At 46.8% G+C, this 20,249-nt stretch overlaps 1 protein-coding gene across 1 annotated transcript; it reads left to right on the forward strand.

Annotated features, from left to right (window-relative positions):
- The first annotated feature begins 1,270 nt into the window (after positions 1–1,270).
- Positions 1,271–12,966, forward strand: AAMP (angio associated migratory cell protein). Its single transcript, XM_033161154.1, has 11 exons — positions 1,271–1,454; positions 3,073–3,198; positions 3,854–3,973; positions 4,629–4,768; positions 5,577–5,721; positions 6,636–6,719; positions 7,786–7,901; positions 9,285–9,379; positions 10,193–10,283; positions 11,216–11,370; positions 12,006–12,966. Exons 1-11 carry the CDS (start codon positions 1,325–1,327, stop codon positions 12,079–12,081), a joined length of 1,278 nt encoding a protein of 425 aa, XP_033017045.1. The 5' UTR covers positions 1,271–1,324; the 3' UTR covers positions 12,082–12,966.
- Positions 12,967–20,249: the final 7,283 nt, after the last annotated feature.

Here is a 20,249-nt window from a genome sequence, read left to right on the forward strand (position 1 = left end):
AAAAAAAAAACCCCAACAACTTGTGTTAAAAAAATCAATCAATCAATCAATCAATCAATGGTCATTTTGCCCACTTTTAAACTTGCCTGAAATGTTGGTTTTGGTGGAAAGCTTGTCAGGCTATCCCACAGACAATTTTCTTAAGGTGCGTGTGGATGTCTAAATAAATTCATGCATGCATGCCTACAGTGGACCTCTGGTTTCCAAAACTCATGGAGGACAGGGAAATACTAATTGAGAGGAGAGTCAACCAAATACAGCGTGAATATATTCCACCAAGTGCCACCCACTAGTGTGGACAGGAAATAAGAGGCATAAATTTGAAAGTGCTGTGTGGACAACACACACAAAAAATCACCCACGTCGATGCCCTAGTGTGGGTACAGCCAATGTATACTTTCCCTATTACTCCTTTGCTTCCTTTTATCTCACCTAACGGTGGGGAACAACAGGTATTTTGATTTACAAATGTTCATTGTTTCAGCCCCCGTATTTTACGGAGGGCAGAACAGAATCCTCCAGCCTCGGAAGCCTTTCCTTCTGACCTCTTCTGTGCTTTGCTGCCCTACATTGTTTTGCTTGCCAGCTGATCGATGGCATTTATGAAGCGGATTTAGTCAGAGTCTGCCGCTCGCCGCTGTTTTTGGGGAGAGTTGGACGAAAAAGTGACATTTAAAACAAATACTGTGGGGTAGAGCCCTGGGCCCTGGCTGGGAATCTCCGTAGAGTCACAGAGCTCTTTAGGCGACACCTCTTCCTCTCCTAACCAGCCTCAGCAGCAGCAGCAGCAGCAGCAGCAGCAGCTCCTCCTCCTTCTCTTTTTTCGCCGCCGCCTAATTCACCAGCCGACCCGCTCGCTCTTTCCTCCCCGATGCCGGGCCCCGCTTCCTCCCCACAAAGGTCGCATTGCACGGGCAGCCGCGCCTCCCCTCCCTACCCTGCATTCGAACCCTACAAGCGGCCGCCATCTCGGGGAAAAGTTCTCTCCCGCTTCCTCCTGCTGCGCGTCAGGTACTAGCAAGGTCGAGGAGAAGGACGCGACCCCGGCACTACAACTCCCATGACTCCCTTTCGCGGCGGCGAGAGGTCACATGGGTAACGAAGGCGCTCCTTCGAGGAGGAGAAGGCGGCCCTCTGGCTCGGAACGCGGAGCTGGCGAATGAGGGAGTCCGCGCTAATGACCACCCCCCTCCGATTCGCTAGCCCGTTCCGATCCGCTTCGCTGATTGGCGGCGGAAACGTTGACCCCAACCCCCCCGCGACGGGAGGGAGGAGGAGATCGGTGTAGGCGCGTGCGGGTTGCTGGTAGGCTGAAGTCGTCAGCATGGCGGAACCCGCAGACGGGGCAGGTTTGGAGGCGGCCTCGGAGGGGCTCTTGCTGATGGCAGCCGGCGATGAGGAGGGGGCCGCGGAGGAGATTGTGGAGGTGGTGGACCTTGAGGCGCCTGGACCCGGTAAAGAGGCGAGGGACCTGGCGGCTGGGCCGGGGACTGGGATCGAGGTCCTTTTCCAGGGACTTTTGCAGAGGAAAACGAGACCACCCTGAAAAGTAGTAAGAGGGCTGACCGGTTAGGTGTCATCACCTCCATCCTCATTATCGCCACTCAGTCTGTCAGATTTATTTGTTAGGAGACTTTGGTCAGCACTAAACTACAGCCTAGCTGAGCGAAACATTTTAACATAGATGACCCCCTAGCACGTTGGACCTCGTTTTGTGCAATAAATCATTGGTTCATCCGTTGGGTGCCTAGAGCAACCCTAGAAACCGTATATGTCATATACTATAGTTATGCTTATCAAGTAGTAAATAGCACGCTTTCTCTCTAATGTTAAAAAAAGAGGAAACTGGCCCTTGAATCTTTTTCACAACCCATCCCTAGGGGAATTATACAGGAAACAGTATAATGCACTGTGAACAATCTTTTGGTCACAGATGCACATACATTTACCGATATTCTGGTGTTCATCAACATCTTTGTTATTTATACACCCAGAGACAGGATTGATTTAGATCTGGCCACTTGGATGTGCTCTAGCTCAAGAATACTGTATTACAAAGACAGGTCCCTACCCCAAGAGGCTTACAATCTAGAATGGACACAGTGAAACAACAGTGAAAGGGAGAAATGGAGTCGTGGGAAATATATGTGATTATTTCAATTGCATGCTATTTGGCTTTGGGAACAATTCTATGCGCAAGAAGCTGCCATAAAGTAAGCTGATGTAGATTAAGCCAGTGTAAAGTTACACTAGGTCCAAACATCATGGGACATCAGGGGGCTGCTTTCTACCTAAGCTTGATACAGAGAAAACAAGCATTTAAAGTAGTGGTTTATGCTGGGTTGCTAGGTCACATGACTGAGCTGAATGGGCTTAGGGTGCAGTCCAAATTCTGCCCCCTCTTGAGGGACTTATATTGGCCTTAGCTCTGAGACTGAGACAGAATGAGCAAGGTACACTGTCTTATCTTTGGCTGAGCTAGGGTTGGCACTAAGGTGATCCACTGCTTCCTATGTTGCTCATCCTGGTGGATTTTGCCATAGGATTGCTGCCTTGGTTTAAAAAAAGGTATAGGTACAAAGCAGGTGATGGAGTAGCAATCACAGGGGGAATGGGAGAAGGGGAGCTGTTTGGAGGCAATGAATAAGAGAACAGAGGAGAGGGGGGAGGATGGGTTCCATAATTATCAAAACCGATGTCTCATGTAGGTTAGGGAAGGCTATTATGCATTACAATCTATAATTTGACATAGGAATATAATTGAGGGGCTCAGGTTCTAGTGACAGCAGCATTTCAGACCACATGGAGTGGAAGGGGCTCAGGAGATTAGGGGTGGTGATTTCTACAACTTGTCTGAATCCTTTGCGACTATGACTTACCGGCACTTAGCTGTGGGCTGATGTTGGCAGTTTACCACGTAAGGTCCATTCTCCTCCTCTAAACAGGATGGTGAGCGCACACAGAGATGCCGCAGTTTAGCACACCTGCTTTTACTTATTATGCTGGGTTGGCGGGGGGAACCTTCATGCTGAGTGGCTTTGTAAAATAGCATTGCTTTGTTTGCTTCTGCAGATGATCTGGCTGATGAAATGGAAGATGTGGATTTAGATGAAGAGGAGGCTGCTTGGGAGGACGTTGAGGCAGAGGAAGGCATGGAGGCCCAAGATGACAGTGAGGTCACGTTCTCCAAACACACGGGTGAGCTGGTAGAGGAATGAGAGCAGGCATCTCATTCAGTATCTAGTGCCCCAGGTTTGGTCCTACCTATTTTGTGGCCCGGCAAGACTACGTGATTGATTGGTTGATAAAGGATTTAACTAGCTCTTTGTCAGTGGCTAGCACGGTATTCCGTTGGTGGGTTGCTGACGCAAGGCCACACTAGCCGGTGAGCCTGCTTTCTACTTTGAGTCCCAGCCCTGCTGATTTAAAGCCCGGGTTGGTGATGTGAATCATCTCTGCTGGTATTTTCCAAGATGGTGCTCTTCCATGTCTTTCTTTCACCTTAAAAGGGCCAGGTGCCCTTGAGCAAGGAATGGAGGGGAAGCACCTGTGCATTCTCTATAGTGCTGCACTGTTGTGGCTACAGGATGGTGCTGTTTCAGCTGAGAGTGTGCTTCACTTTCACTGTTCTTTCTTTAATGTTTTGCTGAGAGAGAGCAATACAGTCACGCCCCAATCAGGGATTCCCAGCTCCCATCAGCTCCCAGCCAGCATGGTCAATGGTGACATCTGGAGGCTTGCAGGTTTTCCATCTCTGATCCTTTTGGTTCCTCTTGTTTGGATGCCCACAATAAGACTGTGAGAGAGGTATGTCTGGATTCTGTCGCTAACATTGTTCTGTTTGTTCCCCTAGCATCTGTTTTCTGCGTCAGTCTTGACCCCAAGACCAACACGCTGGCAGTGACAGGCGGTGAAGATGACAAGGCTTTTGTGTGGCGCCTCAGTGATGGTGAGCTCCTCTTCGAGTGCTCAGGTGAGGCTCTTCTGGGTAATACCTTGCAACTCTAATGCCAATATCTGAATTGCTTTGCGTTGCTGGGGTCAGCCTAAAACAGTTTAACAAGAAATACTTCCCACTACCTTGGATAGCCCTAGGGATAAATTGATCCATATCTAAAAATCTCTGGGGGCCCTGGGGGCTTTGAATGTTGTTGGACTACAACACTCATCATTGTGGGCCATTAGCAATGCCAGCTGGGGTTCACGGGAGATAGAGCCTGAAAGAGCCACATGTATCCTGCCCACACCCTGCTTATTTTCAGGGCTGTTCATTGTGTTGAGTCAGGATGTGTGTGAGCTCCCTGGAGGAACAGCAGGACACTATATGGTGCTTTACAGTGTCCAGAGCACTCTCTGTGCATTATCTTTCATAACAACAGACCTGTAAGGTAGATTAGTATTATCACCCTGGTGTTGCGAATGGCGGCAGGGAGTGGGTTGAGGCTGTGAGAGAACGATGCAGAGAAAGATTGTGGCTTTCCTGCAGGCCACAAAGTGCATTCATGTCAAAGGAGAGATATCAGGCACTTCCTGGTATGCTATACTTGCTTATCTTGGAGGACTCTCCATTGAACTTAATGGGATTGATTTCAGAATATGCATGTTCTTGTTCTTTTCATTATCACCAGGACACAAAGATTCCGTCACTTGTGCTAGTTTCAGCCATGATTCCACATTCGTGGCCACGGGTGACATGAGTGGACTGATAAAAGTCTGGCGGGTGGATGCCAAAGAGGAGATCTGGTCTTTCGAAGCAGGCGACTTGGAGGTGAGAAATGGGGCCTATAACTTCCAGGGCAAAAGTTTCACCATGAGAAGATTTCCCAGTGGAAAGCATGACCACCTGTCTTGATTCTAGGGAGAAAACTGTGAGACAATTCAGGTAAATTATTTCCTCTGACAGAAATGCAGTGCTATAGGACTGACATTTGGAATATTCCATTTGGAACAGTTTCTAATTTGGTTGGGCGCAACAATGTAATATGGAACGAACTGATGCTTTCTGTGCAAGCTACAATGTTATGATTGCTACAACAAGGCTGTCAGTTTCGCTCATTCCATGTTCTTTGCCACTCTGCCGAGTCATACAAAGGCTCACAAAACCACATGGCAACGTCATAGCGTGCCAATTGCACAACCTATATGTTAGGTTGCAGTCGTAAGCAAGGTATACTGGTGAGATGGTGTGATGTGGCTAAAGAGTGGGAGCTAGGAGGCTGGAAGTCTACAGCTGAAATCTCGCCTTGGCCACAGACTTGCTAGGTAATGTTAGGCAAGCTCCCATCTCAGCCTTGGCCCCTTCTCCATCTCCCTTGTTGGCATTATATGGGGATAATATTGACCTCTGTTAAAGTGTGGTTGCACAGAATACCGAGAAGAGCATATGGGAAGCTATTTTCACCATCTCAAGTGTTATATGCTATACATTAAACTTTAGGCGTACATATTTAAGAGTTGGCTGTTGGATAACTTGCACAGTGAGAAATAATTTGTTGGTCATGTGCGAAGCAGCTGGCCCCTTTCTGGTATTGCTTAGCTCCCAGCCTATTGTTTTCTCTCTCTCTTCTTGACCCCAGTGGATGGAGTGGCACCCCCAGTCCCATGTCCTTCTGGCTGGCACTGCTGACGGAAACTCCTGGATGTGGAAGATTCCTAGTGGAGAGTGCAAGACCTTCCAAGGCCCGTCCTGTCCAGCTACGTGTGGTCATGTCCTTCCTGATGGTGAGGAGCAGGGCTTGGGATGTGGGGATGAGCTTGCAGAATTTTTATAGGCATGGCACTGTCCAATGGCAGAATACATCGGCTTAGTTCACCCATGATGTTAAAGCATGGTTTGTTTGTTATATTTATATCCCACCTTTCCTCCAAGGAGCTCAAGGTGGCCTACACAGTTCTCCCCTTCTTCATTTGATCCCTGTGAGGTAGGTTAGGCTAAGAGACAGTGACTGGCCCAGTGTCACCCTGTGAGCTTCATGGCTCAGTAGGGGATGTAAACTCTAGTCTCTTGGTTCCTAGTCCAACACACTAATCACTACACCACACTGGCTTATTGGTTGGTTGAATCTTTGAACCCAGCCAACAGAGCAACCATGGTTTATGTTTTGGCAACTTACGACTCCCGGCTGTTTTAACTATGATTTTGTGTTATGCCTGAACCCAGCAGCATTGCTTAATCAGTTTTTCAGCCACTCCATCCCAGATACTGGATAAGTTACAGAGGCAGAAGGCAAGGCCAGATGGAAAACAAACCAGGCTTTGGAGGAGCAAGCTATGGCTTGTTTGCTGGATTGTAAGGCAACTCCTGGGTTTTTGGGGGAGTGGGGGTGGAATGGTTAAAGCAAACCATAGCTTAGTGTCATGTGTGACTGCAGCTGCTGTGAAATTTGCCTCTTCCAAGCACATCCTCTGTTTCTTTATACACAGAGGCAGCCTTCCCCAACCTAGTGCCCTCCATAGATTTTGAACCTCGACCAGCATGGTCTATGGCCAGCAAGGAATGAAGCTGTAGTCTTAAAACATTTGGAGGGGAAGGCTGTAATAGCAAGAGATTGTGTTACAGATGGGGTGAGCTCTTGGGCTTCCTTGGGATCTCCCTGAATATGACAGAGTGACTAACACAAAGATGCTCAATGCAGGGAGGAGAGCTGTGGTCGGCTACGAAGATGGGACTGTGCGCATCTGGGATCTGAAGCAGGGCAGCTCATTGCACGTCCTCAAAGGTACCAAAGGTTCCGTTCGGTTGCCTGTTTCCATTTATTTGCTGTCAGGAAGCTGGAGCAGGGTTGCGATACCTCATTGGAGGAGCAAGGGGAGGTGTTGCTCAGAAACCTCTTTCAGAGTACTAGCTTTGCACGGGAACTGTAAAGGCAGGAAAGAACCTGAGGAGGGGGAGGAATATGGATGGCTTTCAAGAAACATGGAATCCCAAGTCCAAAACATAAACAAAAATACCCTACTTTCATTGTGCAGCCTATGCAGGATTTCCTCTCTTTATATCTTGGCATATTGGCATCCTCTGCTTGGGGGATGTAATGATGGTCGCCAACTTAGTTGCCTTTAAACGGGAATAAGACGAATACATGGAAGATGAGGCTATAGCTCTTAGTCACAATTGCCGCATGCATTGTATGCAGTATGCCTCTGAACACCAGTTACTGGGGAATAGTATTGGGAGAGGCTGTTGTGTTGTCCTTGTGAGCTTAACCAGGAAAAAGGTCATTTGGGGTCAAAGGTCATTCCTGTGATTTTGCCTGCTTTTTCCTACCTCCTTGTGGGCTTCCCAGAGGCATCTGGTTGGTCACTGTGGAAACGGGATGTTGGAGGCCTTTGGTCTGATCCAGCAGGAATCCACTTGCCTTTCTATGAGAATCAGTTAAACTACAACAAAGACTGAGATGGATTGCTTTGAAAAGTATCAACAGACCTTCATCAGTCTCTGGGTTGGGGGAGAGGAGAGAGGTTTGTTGGTCAACCTTTCTTGTGAAATTGCATCACACAAGGGCCACTGAGCCATTTTTGCTCACAGATAACAGGGTGCTATGATGAGTCAAGGCAAAGACCACAAGCCTCTCTAATGGTTTTCATGTTCTTATATGAAAAGTCATAGTCTTTTTGTTATTTTCTCTTGTGGCTGTAATGTGTTTGGCAAATCCAAAAATAAAAATGGAACAGGGTATCATGAGCCAAGACACAAGCAACCATTTAGGGCAGTGAAGGAGGTGGAAGGTCTTAGCACATGCCTAGGCACCCTTCGTTGTGTGATCTTTGCTCTCTCACCATTTCTAGGTCAGGATGGGCACCAGGGCCCGTTGACGTGCGTGGCCAGCAATAAGGATGGCAGCCTACTCCTGACAGGCTCTGTTGACTGCCATGCCAAGTTGGTGAGCTCTGCAACTGGCAAGGTGGGTGCCTTCTTCCCCTCCATGCTGGAATGAATGTACATGGGAACTTCCTCAGCCCAGGGGGGCGTGAGTGTGAGAAACTGTGTTTGTTGCGGCAAAACCCTGTATTGCCCATTTGGATAGAAGTTGCATTTTTACTCCTCCCTTCTTCCAAGGAGCTCAGGAGTTCTGTCCCCTTCCTTCTTTCATTGTCACAACAACCCTTTCTGGGGGAGGGGGAATGATTTAAATCAAGTCTTACTGACTAGTGATTTAAATCGATTTGATTTAAATCAAATCCACTCTGACTCTTAACTTTTCTAGTAAACTACTGTACACAGTAATCCCTGCAAACAGGGAGCTTTCTTCTACCATGCCTTGTGCATCTGGCTCTCTTTCATGTCTTGTGTTATCTGTGCATACATCTATGGGGCAGTTGTAGCTCTTGTAGGGGATGGTCAGGGTTTTGCAATGTCACTCCACCACTGCCACCACCATGCGGAGCGGGGAGCCAAGCTCTGGTGAGTGAGATGGTCCTGTGACTTCTTCTGAACCCAAGCTAAAATTGAAGGGAGTGAGGCCCAGGATTTGTTGCCACTCTCTACTTGCTCTGCATCTCCAGCTTAGAGCAGGAAGAAAGAGGTGGATGCACATCGCCTCTACACCTAACAGGCACCCCAAGCTCAGAATGCCTTTGCCCTCCCCTCTTGGCGGGGTATTCTCACCTTTCCCTCACCAGCTCTAAGCAGAGGAGTTGGTTTCTTCCTCCATTTCAGAAACATTGTGTGATGTTGGGGACTTTGGAATAACAACAGCAACAACAACAACAACAATTAATTCTTATTATTTATTATTCTGGTTGGCCGGTGAGGATACAGTGGTACCATGGTTCTCAAACTTAATCCGTTCTGGAAGTCCATTCCAAAACTAAAACGTTCCAAAACCAAGGCGTGCTTTCCCATAGAAAGTAATGCAAAATGGATTAGTCCGTTCCAGACTTTTAAAAACAACCCCTAAAACAGCAATTTAACATGAATTTTACTATCTAACGAGACCATTGATCCATAAAATGAAAGCAATAATCAATGTACTGCAGTCACACAACCAATCAATCAATCAGTAGCTGAACTGGGTTCCACACAGTCACACAAAAGAGAGAGCCACAAAAACCCAAAATAAATAGCAAAAACAGACAGACCTCAGCGTAAGACTCAAAACGGAAGTGTGGCACTCAAAACAGAAGCGTAACACTCAAAATGGGGTACGTTCGACTTCCGAAAAAAGTTCACAACCTGAAACCTTACTTTTGGGTTTGCAGTGTTTGGGTTCCAAGTTGTTTGAGTACCAAGGCATTTGAGCACCAAGGTACCACTGTATTATCATTGGCTGTTTCTTTTCCTGCAGGTTGTGTCTGTGTTCAAGGAAAAGGCTATTGTCCCCAAGTCTTCTGCTGAGGAGGCTGAATCCAACTCAGTTGAATCTCTGGGATTCTGCAATGTGTAAGTATTGCCTTCTGGGTTGTGGGAACTGCCCGGAACAGATTGCTGAAATAAGTGAAACGTTTCCATCAGAGATGTGGAACCTGCAACCCTGCTGGTTTTTGTTCCCACAAGTCCCTGCCAGTGGTCAGGAGTGATAAGAGTTGTAGTCCAACAATGTCTTGAGGACCACAGATTCCCCATCCCTGGTTTGCATGAACAGAATGGAAAGGGACAACTGCCTGCCACATAATGTAGAGCAGCCTTTGCTAACCCAGTGCCCTCCAGATGTTTTGGACTATTATAATCAGCTCAGCCACTATGGTAGTGCTTGTCGAGGCTTATGGGAGTTGCAGTTCAAAGTACCTGGAGGGCACCAGGTTGGCAAAGTCTGATCTAGTATAAGATCAATATGGGCTAGATACCACTGCATCATGAAATCTTAATTGTTTATTTTATATGGCATTTTCTTCAGCCACCCTTTGAATGCATACACATCAGAATATTTGTGAGCATTTCTGCCAAAGTCAAGTGCTATTTCATGGAACCAAGTTAAGGGGAAAGCTATCACCAAATTTCGAGAAGACTCTGCCTTCATAGGCAGCTCCTGCATTGCTCCTTTTCTGAAGGAACAAGAGCCAGCCTGGTGACTCCGGAATGGCTGCCCTTCTTGCAAGGAGGTTTGGACTCCACTGGGAGGAGATCACACACTGTTTTTTGTTGGGTGGGCTTATTTATTTATTAAAGCGCATTGCCTGCTTTCCCACAAAAAGTTTCCCCCAGAAGCCTCCCATTAAAAAAAGCTCCTCTTTCTCTGGCTTTGTTGTCATGCAGGATGCCACTGGCAGCTGTTGGCTACTTGGACGGGACCTTGGCCATTTATGACGTCGCCACACAGACCCTGAGACACAACTGCCAGCATGAGGTAGTGGAGAAGACCCTTCTGGGAATTGCTGGGGGCTTTGGGAAGAGCTGCTGTTGGCAGGAGGAAGCAGTGGAGTTCAATCCTGGAGGAATGCAGCAATAGCCAAGTGCAGCTGTTCACAGAAGTCCTGGGTCCTGGCCTCTGCCTTGCAGCCCTGCTGGTGACAGGAGCGTTAGTGCCTCAGGAAGCAGTGCCCTGCACATGTTGTTGGGGACTGCAACTCCCATCACCTCCAGGCAACATCGCCAGTGGTCAGGGATGTTGGGTGTAGGAGTCCACAGGCTCCCTTTCTGTGCTGCAGCAGGACACTTTCCTGAGCCAAAGCCCCTACATGCCAACAGCACCCAAAAACCCTATTATGGGCAAGCACATAATGGAGGGAAGGGTCATATTTTCTAAGCTCTCCTTTAATTCATTCTGTCTCTTCTCCTTGGTGAGTGATCTTCTTTCCTGGGAAGCTTACTCTGCTGTGACAGGTTGATTGCAACATGCACTGAGTTTGTAGTCCAGGCTTGCTGTCCAACCACCTCTGATTTAGGTAGTCAGTAGAGTTTGTTTTATTTTTATTCAACATTAAAGGGTGGGAGGACCTTAGGTGGGCAAAGGACCTGGCTCCTCCTCCTCCTCCTCCTCTCCTCCTCCTCCTCCACATATATATATATATATATATATATATATATATATATATATATATATCTACTGCCCTATACCCAGAGGTCTAAGGGTGCTTCACAGAACAAAATCAAAATACAAAACCACCAAATATATGATCAAAATAAAAACAACAACCCAATAACACCCCCCCCCCAAAGAAAACCCTACATTTTAAAAGGGCATAGGATGTCAATCAAATCAACAAAAGGCCTGGTTAAAAATGCTAAGCGGGTGGGAATGCTGGTGACTAATAGGACCCTTTCCTTCTGTCTTTTCAGTCGGGGATTGTGCAGCTCCTGTGGGAAGAGAGTTCCCCTGTGGTCTACACCTGCACCCTGGGTGGGGCTGTGTGCCTCTGGGACGCCCGCTCAGGCAAGCTGATCAGCGAGTACCGGGGCCACTCAGCGGAAATCCTGGACTTTGCTTTGAACAAGTGAGTTCCAGGAGCAAGAGCCGTTTTTGGTGGGGAGGTGCTGGGTGCTGTGCGGAGGGGCGCAGAGAGAAGCACAGAAAGCAAGCCTTGGAAGGCAAGGATATAGGGAACAGTACACACTAAGCTATGGTTTGTTTTTGTGTGGGTGTGAGTAGGGTTCCTGGGGAAGGAAATACATCCTGTCTTCTTAAGGCTCTTTTCCTCCTCCCAGCTCCCTTCAGAGTTGTCCTTTTCATTTGGAGGGAGGAGGGAGGGCTCCACCGGTGGTTCTCGTAGAGAGCGGTGCACGTACACTAAAATGGAAATATGTGGTTTGGCACAGAGAAGAATGGACTTGGAAAAAGGGTTCATCCCTAGCTAACCTTGGGCACTTTGGCTTTCCCTGCCTTCCTTTGTTATATGTAAAATGGGACTTGCTGATATCTGCCCCACCCGGAAGTTGTGAGGGCAAGTGTAATAGCGATTCTGGTTGGTTTTTGTTTGCTTGCTGGGGGATTACGCCTCACTGAGATGAACAGGACTTGCTCCTGAGTAAAACCAGGGTCGGCTTGGGTCGTCGAAACTTGCACTGACATTGATTAGTAATAGTTGTTGGGGGTAAACCTTTTTCTCTTCTTGTTGCCTCTTTCTTGCAGAGATGCTTCCATTGTGGTTACCACTTCTGGCGACCATCAAGCCAAGGTCTTCTGTGTGCAGCGCCCTGACCGCTAACAGGGCTCCGCTCGAGCAGTGATTGGCACTGTGAAGAAGCAGCCCCGTGTGGATGCAAGTGGCCACACCAGTGGGACTGTGGTGGGGTGGGCAGGGTGGTTATCATCCCGCTTAAGAGGGCACCTGACGTTTTTGGGAAGGGAAAGCTTTGCCACCCTTTCCCCCGACTGTCCGACGGCTAATTTTTTGGAGTTTTGGATGAGAAGCTTTTAATTATTCCCCCTGCCTGGTACTCTGGAGAGCTACAAAGGTGTGCAAACACACTGTGTCTGGTCTGGGGGATAGATCATCTGCATGACTGTGGTGGGAGAGGTGTGCCGTGCCTTTTTCTGCATTTTTTTTCTGGTATGGCTCCCCCTTGTATAACTTGCGAAGGAGTGTGCAAAAACCCTGGTAATCAAAGGCATTGGCTTCCATCCGCCTCTGTATAAGCTGGGGCAGGCGGATGGCTTCGCAACCTCTGAAATGACAAGGAAGTATGTCCTCCCACCTCCCCTGTTTGAAACCTTTGCCCTTGGTTTGGGTGAGCAAATCCTGTGGCTTGGCAGGGAGGGATCGGCTTTAGCCAGAGTTCTGATGCTCACACATTGTCTTGGAAACATCATCTTATGGTTGGTTGAATAGATCGGCCTGGGCGTTGGGGAATGGATCTCTCCAGCAACAAATACACAATTTGTTCGAACGGTCCCTCTAGCCTCTGCTATATCAGATGACATCGTGATGCAATAAAAAAGAACAAATGAAAAAGAAAGGCTATCGTTTTCGCAAGGACTTCGTTTGGGGATCTGTTTGTCCATGGTCAAACAGTGAGTCGTTTGACTGTTGTCTACTCCCAAACCAATGGTCATTAAATAAAAATAAAAATGTGTGCTTATGTTCCTGAAAGACTGGAAAGAGGGAATGAATGCACCCACAGAAGATCCCTTGTTCCTCCACCAGCCAGTTCCCTGGTCTCAGCAAAGAGAGCTGAGTTGGGGGTTCTGTTGGGAAGTGCTCAGTGGTTCCTTGGTTTACTCTGTAATCTCTACTGCATAACAGATCTGACCCCAGTATCAGCCAGATGCGTGCAAATGGAGCAAAACCTTTCTAGGCAATTTGAGGTGTCTTACGCTGTGATGACCTTGGTAGGAGTTGGGGGTTCCCTCTCTTCCAGGGCTAGCGCAGTGTCAGTAGAGGGGGAGGGTGGGGAAGAAGAATGCTCCATCGCACGCTGTGTTTTTGCCAGCTGGTCATTGAAAGTGCTGCCCTGCGCTGAGGGAGGCGGGAACAGAAAATGTTTGTGAGAGGGGATGCGGTGTCTCTTACGAGAAACGGTAACAGGAGGAAGTTCATGGGGTGCAGTTTTCGCTGCCAGTGCTAACTCTACCTGCCCCACAGCCACTAACAGCTCAAGAGGCTTCCTTGAAGTCAGTCTTTGCCAATCATGGGCCTTTGGAAGATTGTCACTAGCATGTTCTCCGCTTCCCAGAGTTGCTGCTCATTGTGTGTGTGTATTGTCGCCATAAAAGTCTTGTTCAGAGGACCAGCTGGAGGGTCCTAACCCAGCATAATGAAGAAGGTGAACATAGAAAGCTATCTTATATTGCAGCAGACTGTTGACTGATATAGCTCTGTATTGTCTCTGTACTGACTAAATAAAGTCGACACGAACTGGAAAGATATGCTAGTATTTTAAACAAAATGTCAAGTGTCTATTTAGGATATCATGGGACAGATGGATTAGCCTGTCCCACCAGTAGGAGGCAATTGGTTTCTAATTTGAGTGCTAATTTGAGTCCTTGTGTTTAGAAGTGGACTGGGAAATAGGTGTGACATCCTCTTGCACCTTTGCACTTGTGAAACCTTTGCACTTTTGATCCATCAAGCACATCTGATAACTTAAGAAAAGGAGATGTGGTTTTTGGTCGTTTCTCACTGCAATCCCAAAGGCCCCCCCCCCTGTTACAGTGGTGGTGGTGGTGGGCCCCCCAAAAACAGTTTGCAGGGGAAGAGGGGGAAATGGATTCTCTTTTACTTCAGTGGATGTCTTCACTGAATTAAAAGCTAATCTGTGAGCAGAATGGTGGCATGGTTGGATTTCAAAGCATGTGATCTCCAGCAAGGAATCCTGGGAACTGTCGTTTGTTAAGGGTGTTGGATATGGTAGCTCTTTGAGGAGGAAACTCTAATTACCAGGATTGTTTGGGGAAAGTTGTGTACTTCAGATGTCCGTTGAATATGCTTTAAAATGTATAGTGTGGCTCTGCCCTGCCCAAAGTGTGTATGTGTACAGGTGGTGGTGGGAATTCAACAGTCAACTATTGGAAAAAGTATAGAAAATGACTTTTTGCAATTGGGTTGCATCACCTGCCGTGGTTCTTTTATTTTTTGATGCATGCACATTTTAGCACTGCTGCTTAGAACGGCCGCGAAGAGGGCAAAGCCTGTTGCATAGGCAACCACCCAACAACACCAGAAATGTTTATTAGCCTGCTGGGGCTGTCAGAAAAGAGGCCCCTGTTCCCCTTGCAGCTGGTCCAGTGAATGGCGGGGGTGGGGGGCTTCCCTCTGCTGGCACCCTACTTGGTTTCTAAGGTGTTCTGAAGGAGGAAGATGTTCTCTGTCGTCCCCAGTAGTAGGGATTGTTGAATTTTTCAACTTTCAAATTCCAAAAGTGAAGAATTTGCTAAAAAGTTGCAACGTAACTTGGGAATTCCAAAGATATTTTGGTTAAATTAATATAATTTAGTTTTGCTTAATACGTAAAATGTGTAAAATTGCATAGAAATCATTAGAAATGATTGCCAAGTACTTGTAGGTTTTATATAAATATTATTGTTCTTATGATTTACCTGACTTTTTCAGAAGGTGAAATTAAAATTCTTTGCTTTTCTGAGAGCAGTTTATGTGCTTTTTAAATCAAATGTAGATTTACCAAGCTAAATGTTGTCCAATGAAAATTAATAATAGCAGATTTGAATTCCTCACGGCCCAAAATGTATTTTCAGGACCTTTGAAGAAATTTGCAAAAATTAAATTCCACCCCCTAAAATGACATGCTCTACTCCACCAGCACAATCATTTTTCTACATGTGTTCATCTGCATGTAATTCCTTGTTGCCTAGGGTGATCAACCCTTTTCACCACTTTTTCTGGAGCAAGACATCTCGGCTCAGAATAGATCTATTTTGTAAACTGAACCGACACGTTCCTGGTTCTCTGGTTATCCTTAATAAGCCTTAATGGGTCTCTTGTTGTGGATGAGAGAGTGTTGCTCTCATGGCAGAAGAGACATGGAAAAAGACCACATGTGCAACAGCAAGATTAAAATACCAGGAAGATGTAACAGATCTAGAGCATGTGACCCAGATGTCATAGAGGCGGTGACCATTTTGCGCATGTCCAATAGATGCACGATCGACACGTGTGTTGCTTTTGGTACCGGGAGGGGGTGGAATGGACTTTCATGTGACCGCTTATGCGTGCATTGACCCAGAACACAACCCCTGTGCAAATAGGGACTTGCCTGTTCTACAGTTCTCTTCATTTCTGACCAATGGCCATGCTGGCTGATGCTGATGGCAGCTTGAGCGCAACAGCATCTAGAGAGCCACAGGTTAGCCAATCCCTCTCTAAGCATCTTTCTGTCACCAGGGGTCCCAACACTTGAGAGCATGCCTATTACTGTAAGTATGGAAGAAATACTTATGTGGAAGTATATTTTGTACCTAATAAGAACAGGAAACATCCAGTGCTGTTACTTTATACTGGTGATACTGAGTGTATATTAGTCTTTCCAACATGGTGCCCTCCAATTGTGAGTTATTGGGCTCTCCGTTAAATTGTTGGACTCCCACCCAACTCCTTTCAGTGCCAGCCAGCACAGCCAATAGTCAAGAATGATGGGAGTTTTAGTCCAACATCTGCAGGACTACATGTTAGGCTCCTCTGGAATATGTAATGCCTGAGTCTGTCTTAAAATAAACTGCTTGGTTTTGTTTCCCAGTATATGAATATCATGCAGTAATACCAAAGCCAAATTTTGTTCCTTGGGAATGTAGGACACAGATTTTCTTCCTAGATATGCTTTTTGCAAATGTAAACATTTATTCTCTTGGGAAAATGTTGGCCTTTATCTAGCAGTCCAGAACTGAAATGAACTTAAATAGTTACAAAATGATGTTGGAGGGCCAGTGCGGCCTTATCTAGTTCATGCACCAATCCCTCAATGTCCAGATGGTGGTGTGGGCTCTGAGAGAGGCAAGCAAAATGATTTAACCAGAGGCTTACTGTATATTCTGGCGTATAAGACTACTTTTTAATCCAGGAAAATCTTCTCAAAAGTCAGGGGTCGTCTTATACACTGGGTGGAGAATCTGCGGTCGAGTATATCTCAAACTCTATATTTTAACTGGAAAAGTTGGGGGGTCATCTTTTACGCCCAGTCTTATATGCCGGAAAATACGGTATTTCTGAGCAGACATGGTTAGGACTGCACTGTTGATCAGAGATGCTAACAATACCACATCAAAGTTGGTAAAATGGTTGAATCCAGAGGAACTAGCAGGCTGCCTTTCTGTAATGAAATTAGTCAAAAGTGAAGACTCCTCCTGCCTCAGCTTTCAGTAGCAGCAATGTGGAAAGACCAGAGTGCACACAAAGTGTGCGCTAGAAAGGGGTTTCTGTTCCACGGAACCACAAGTTCAGAGAAATACATGTAATGCAGTAGCTTAAATTACCAGAGGTCTCAGAAAAGAAAATTTTGTGGAACCTAGCAAATATTGTACGTTGGTTAAGTTATTAAGAACAACTCTTACAAGTGATTGTCAAGTTCAGTGGTCAACGCTGCGCCCCAAAATCATTGGAGAGTGTGTGTGTGTCAAATATAACATGGGTAAGGTAGGCAATATGCTATGTCCCTTAAAGTAGCAAGATGGGGCAACCACCATCTGGAGACTCGAAGGAGGGGTTGTTTTGCTTTTAGTGGACCTTCTGGCTAGTGATCATAGGAAGTTCTTTCATAGTAGATCAGTCTGTTTGTCCTTCGGGATTAGCATTGCTTGCTCCAATAGGCAGCAATTCCATGGCTGTACTAGGCAGGAGTTGAAGCTGGGACTTCTGAATAAGAAGCATGTGCTGTACCACTGAGCGGTGGCCTCTCCCCATCTCTTTCCTAGGCATGGGGAAATGTAGCTTTTTGCTTCGGTGTGATCTGCTTTGGATGCTCTCTGCTAAAACAGCTGTATTTTGAAGCTTGTCTTGCTTGTCTTGTGCATGTTATAGTATGCTATGGCCTCTGTGGAAGTGTTCTGGCAGTTTCCCCACCTTTTCATCATTAAGTTGTTCCAAGATTCCTTCCCAGTTTATTATTAAGGAAACGGGAAGTACCATAAGGCAGTGTTCCTCAACCTTGGGTCCCCAGATGTTTTTGGCCTACAACTCCCATCATCCATGACCACTGGTCCTGCTAGCTGTGGATGATGGGAGTTGTAGGCCAAAAACATCTGGGGACCCAAAGTTGAGGAACACTGCCATAAGGGACACACAGGCAGGATTTCTGAATGGCGGCAATTAATGCTGATAAAGCTCAGTTTTGCCTCCCTTTCCAAGCTTCCTGAATCTTGGGGGTAGCACTGCAGTTTAAAGCGGGGCTGAGAAACCTGTGACCGTTCATATGTTGTTGGACTCAAAACTCCCATCAGCCACAGCCATCATGGCTGATGGTCAGCTACAAAAGGAGCTGGAGTCTAGCAACATCTGGAGGAGGCTGCAGGCTCCCCACCCCTGATAGGGGAGGTAATAGATTTTTCTCCTGTTGCAAATGGGAGATCAGAGTATTATAGAGTGAGGACTGTGGGGGTGGCAGCAGAGATGAGTGGCAGGCCTGTGCTGTGCTGCCCTTTCTCTGATCTCTTCCAGGAAGTGCTGCACAGCATCAGATATTATAATAAACACAGGGTAGGGGCTGTTCTTTTTCAAGCATTCCGGCCCTCTCTACATCTTCAGATCACAGAGTCATCAGGGAAGAGAAACATCCAGCTGACCAACTCTTCTGACGGTCCGCACTTGAAACTTTGCAGAACTTTTTTGGCATTAAGTCAACGAAAAGCAGAGCTCTGACCTGGGCTGGGTGGAGCAGGGGCATGACTGATGAGTTCCTTGCGCTGTCGTTTATCCTATGAGAAAAAAAGCAAGAGTTCCTGGAAGTGTCCGGGCTGCTGTGTCAAACTGCAGAAAAGGCAGTGCTTGCAAGCCTTCTGCCCGTACTGACTGTTCTCATTTAATACAGATGACAGTTGCTCCTGGCATGCTGCAGGGAGCCGCGGTTTATCACAGCGTGAACAGGCAAAGCTGTTGCAACTTCAGTTTACACATATCTGCAGTCGCTGTAGCTTGCGTTACATCTGCTTGACCGGCTGCCCTTTCCATGTTGCAGCCTCCAGTCCCTTCTGATTGAAATCCCAGGCTGATGGATGAGCTGCTGCATTTCGGTGGCACAACCGTGTCCTTGGAGCGTTTCAGGAAGCTGTGAGAGATTAACTTGAACATTTTGCATCAGAGGGTGTGACTGCTGCCCCTTTCCTGGGGACAGTGTGCTTCCTAATGGAATATTTACGAGCTCTCATCCATCACATTGCGGAGAGCAGGGGATGATCATGAGCCATCAAACCCCATCTGTGAGGGTGGAATGGCTAGCTAATCCTCTTTCGAGCAAACACAGTGGCAGATGCTGCTATCGATACAGCCCACTTGGCGGTCAGCAAACATTGGTAGGGTGAACTCCCTGGGATGTGGTGAGAGAAGAAGCACCACCGGACTCTTATTTGTTCTGTCAACGCGGGCGAAACACCCAGGTTGGTGCCCAAGTAGGATAGTATCATGGTGGGTGATCTAATTATATATACAGATTTACCAGGTTTCACTGGTATGCCAACTACAACCGTTCCTGGATAGGGATAGGTTGGCCACAGTGACCTGTGCACTGACAGCCTCAAGAATGGATTACTGTAATGGACTCTATTTGGGGCAGCTCCTAGAGCTGGTTTGGAAGCTGCAACTGGTACAGAATGTAGCCCCTCCAAGTGTCACTGAAGTGCCCCAGCCCAGTATACCTGAAGGAGTGCCTCCACCCCCATCGTTCAACCCAGACACTTAGGTCCAGCTCCGAGGGCCTTCTGGCAGTTCCCTCACTGCGAGATGTGAGGTTACAGGGAACCAGGCAGAGGGCCTTCTCGGTAGTGGCGCCTGTCCCGTGGAAAGCCCTCCCAGCAGATGTCAAGGAAATAAACAACTGTCTGACTTTTAGAAGACATCTGAAGGCAGCCCTTCTTAGGGAAGTTTTTAATGTTTGAAGTTTTATTCTGTTTTTAATCTGTTGGGGAGTGGCTAAGGAAACCCAGCCGGATGGGTGGGGTATAAATAAGAAATCATCATAATCATCATCCCTATTTTCCAAGGACAGTCCCAGATTTACAGAAGTCATCCTGGTTTCTGATTTGATCCTGGAATGTCCCACTTTTCCTTAGGATAGGTGTTGGAGGGTATGAGAATACAGTGGTTAGGTTGCTGGCTGAAGCTTGAAGTAACCACGTTGAAGTAACCCTCTTGAAGTAACCACGTTGGCTGCCAATCTGGTCCCAAGTCAATTTTCCTCTGTGGACACACAAAGCTACACCCACCCCGGGAGCTGGTAACCTGGGAAAAAACACTTCTAAATGAACCTGCCCATTCAATTAGATCTTCAAAGGAGGACTTCCTGGCTGGGCCATTAACTGCATTAATCCACCTTGCGGTAACCCGGTGTAGTGCCTTGGCTGTGGTGGTGTCTGCTTTGTGGAAAAACCTCCTCTTTGAAATATGGCAAGCACCTACAATAATGTGATTTTGCCATCTGTTAAAAACGCATCTATTCAACCAGGCATTTTCTCAATTGTAGCTATTTCTCTGCCTACTGTATTTGTATAATGCATCTTATTTTGATGTAATTTTATCGAAAGGTTTTATATTAATACTGTACCCTGCCTTGGAATTTTGTTTTAAATGAAGTGCATTATTAAAATATTTTAAAATAAATAGTATAAATGCAGTTTAATCAGCCATCTTTAATGTGGTAACCCATATTCAAAAACATATAAAGTAAATCATGGCAAGTCAGTAGAAAAATCCCAAAGGTATAATCCAGTGGTTCC

This window comes from Lacerta agilis, chromosome 1 (assembly GCF_009819535.1).
Source record: "Lacerta agilis isolate rLacAgi1 chromosome 1, rLacAgi1.pri, whole genome shotgun sequence".
Lineage (NCBI taxonomy): Eukaryota > Metazoa > Chordata > Lepidosauria > Squamata > Lacertidae > Lacerta > Lacerta agilis.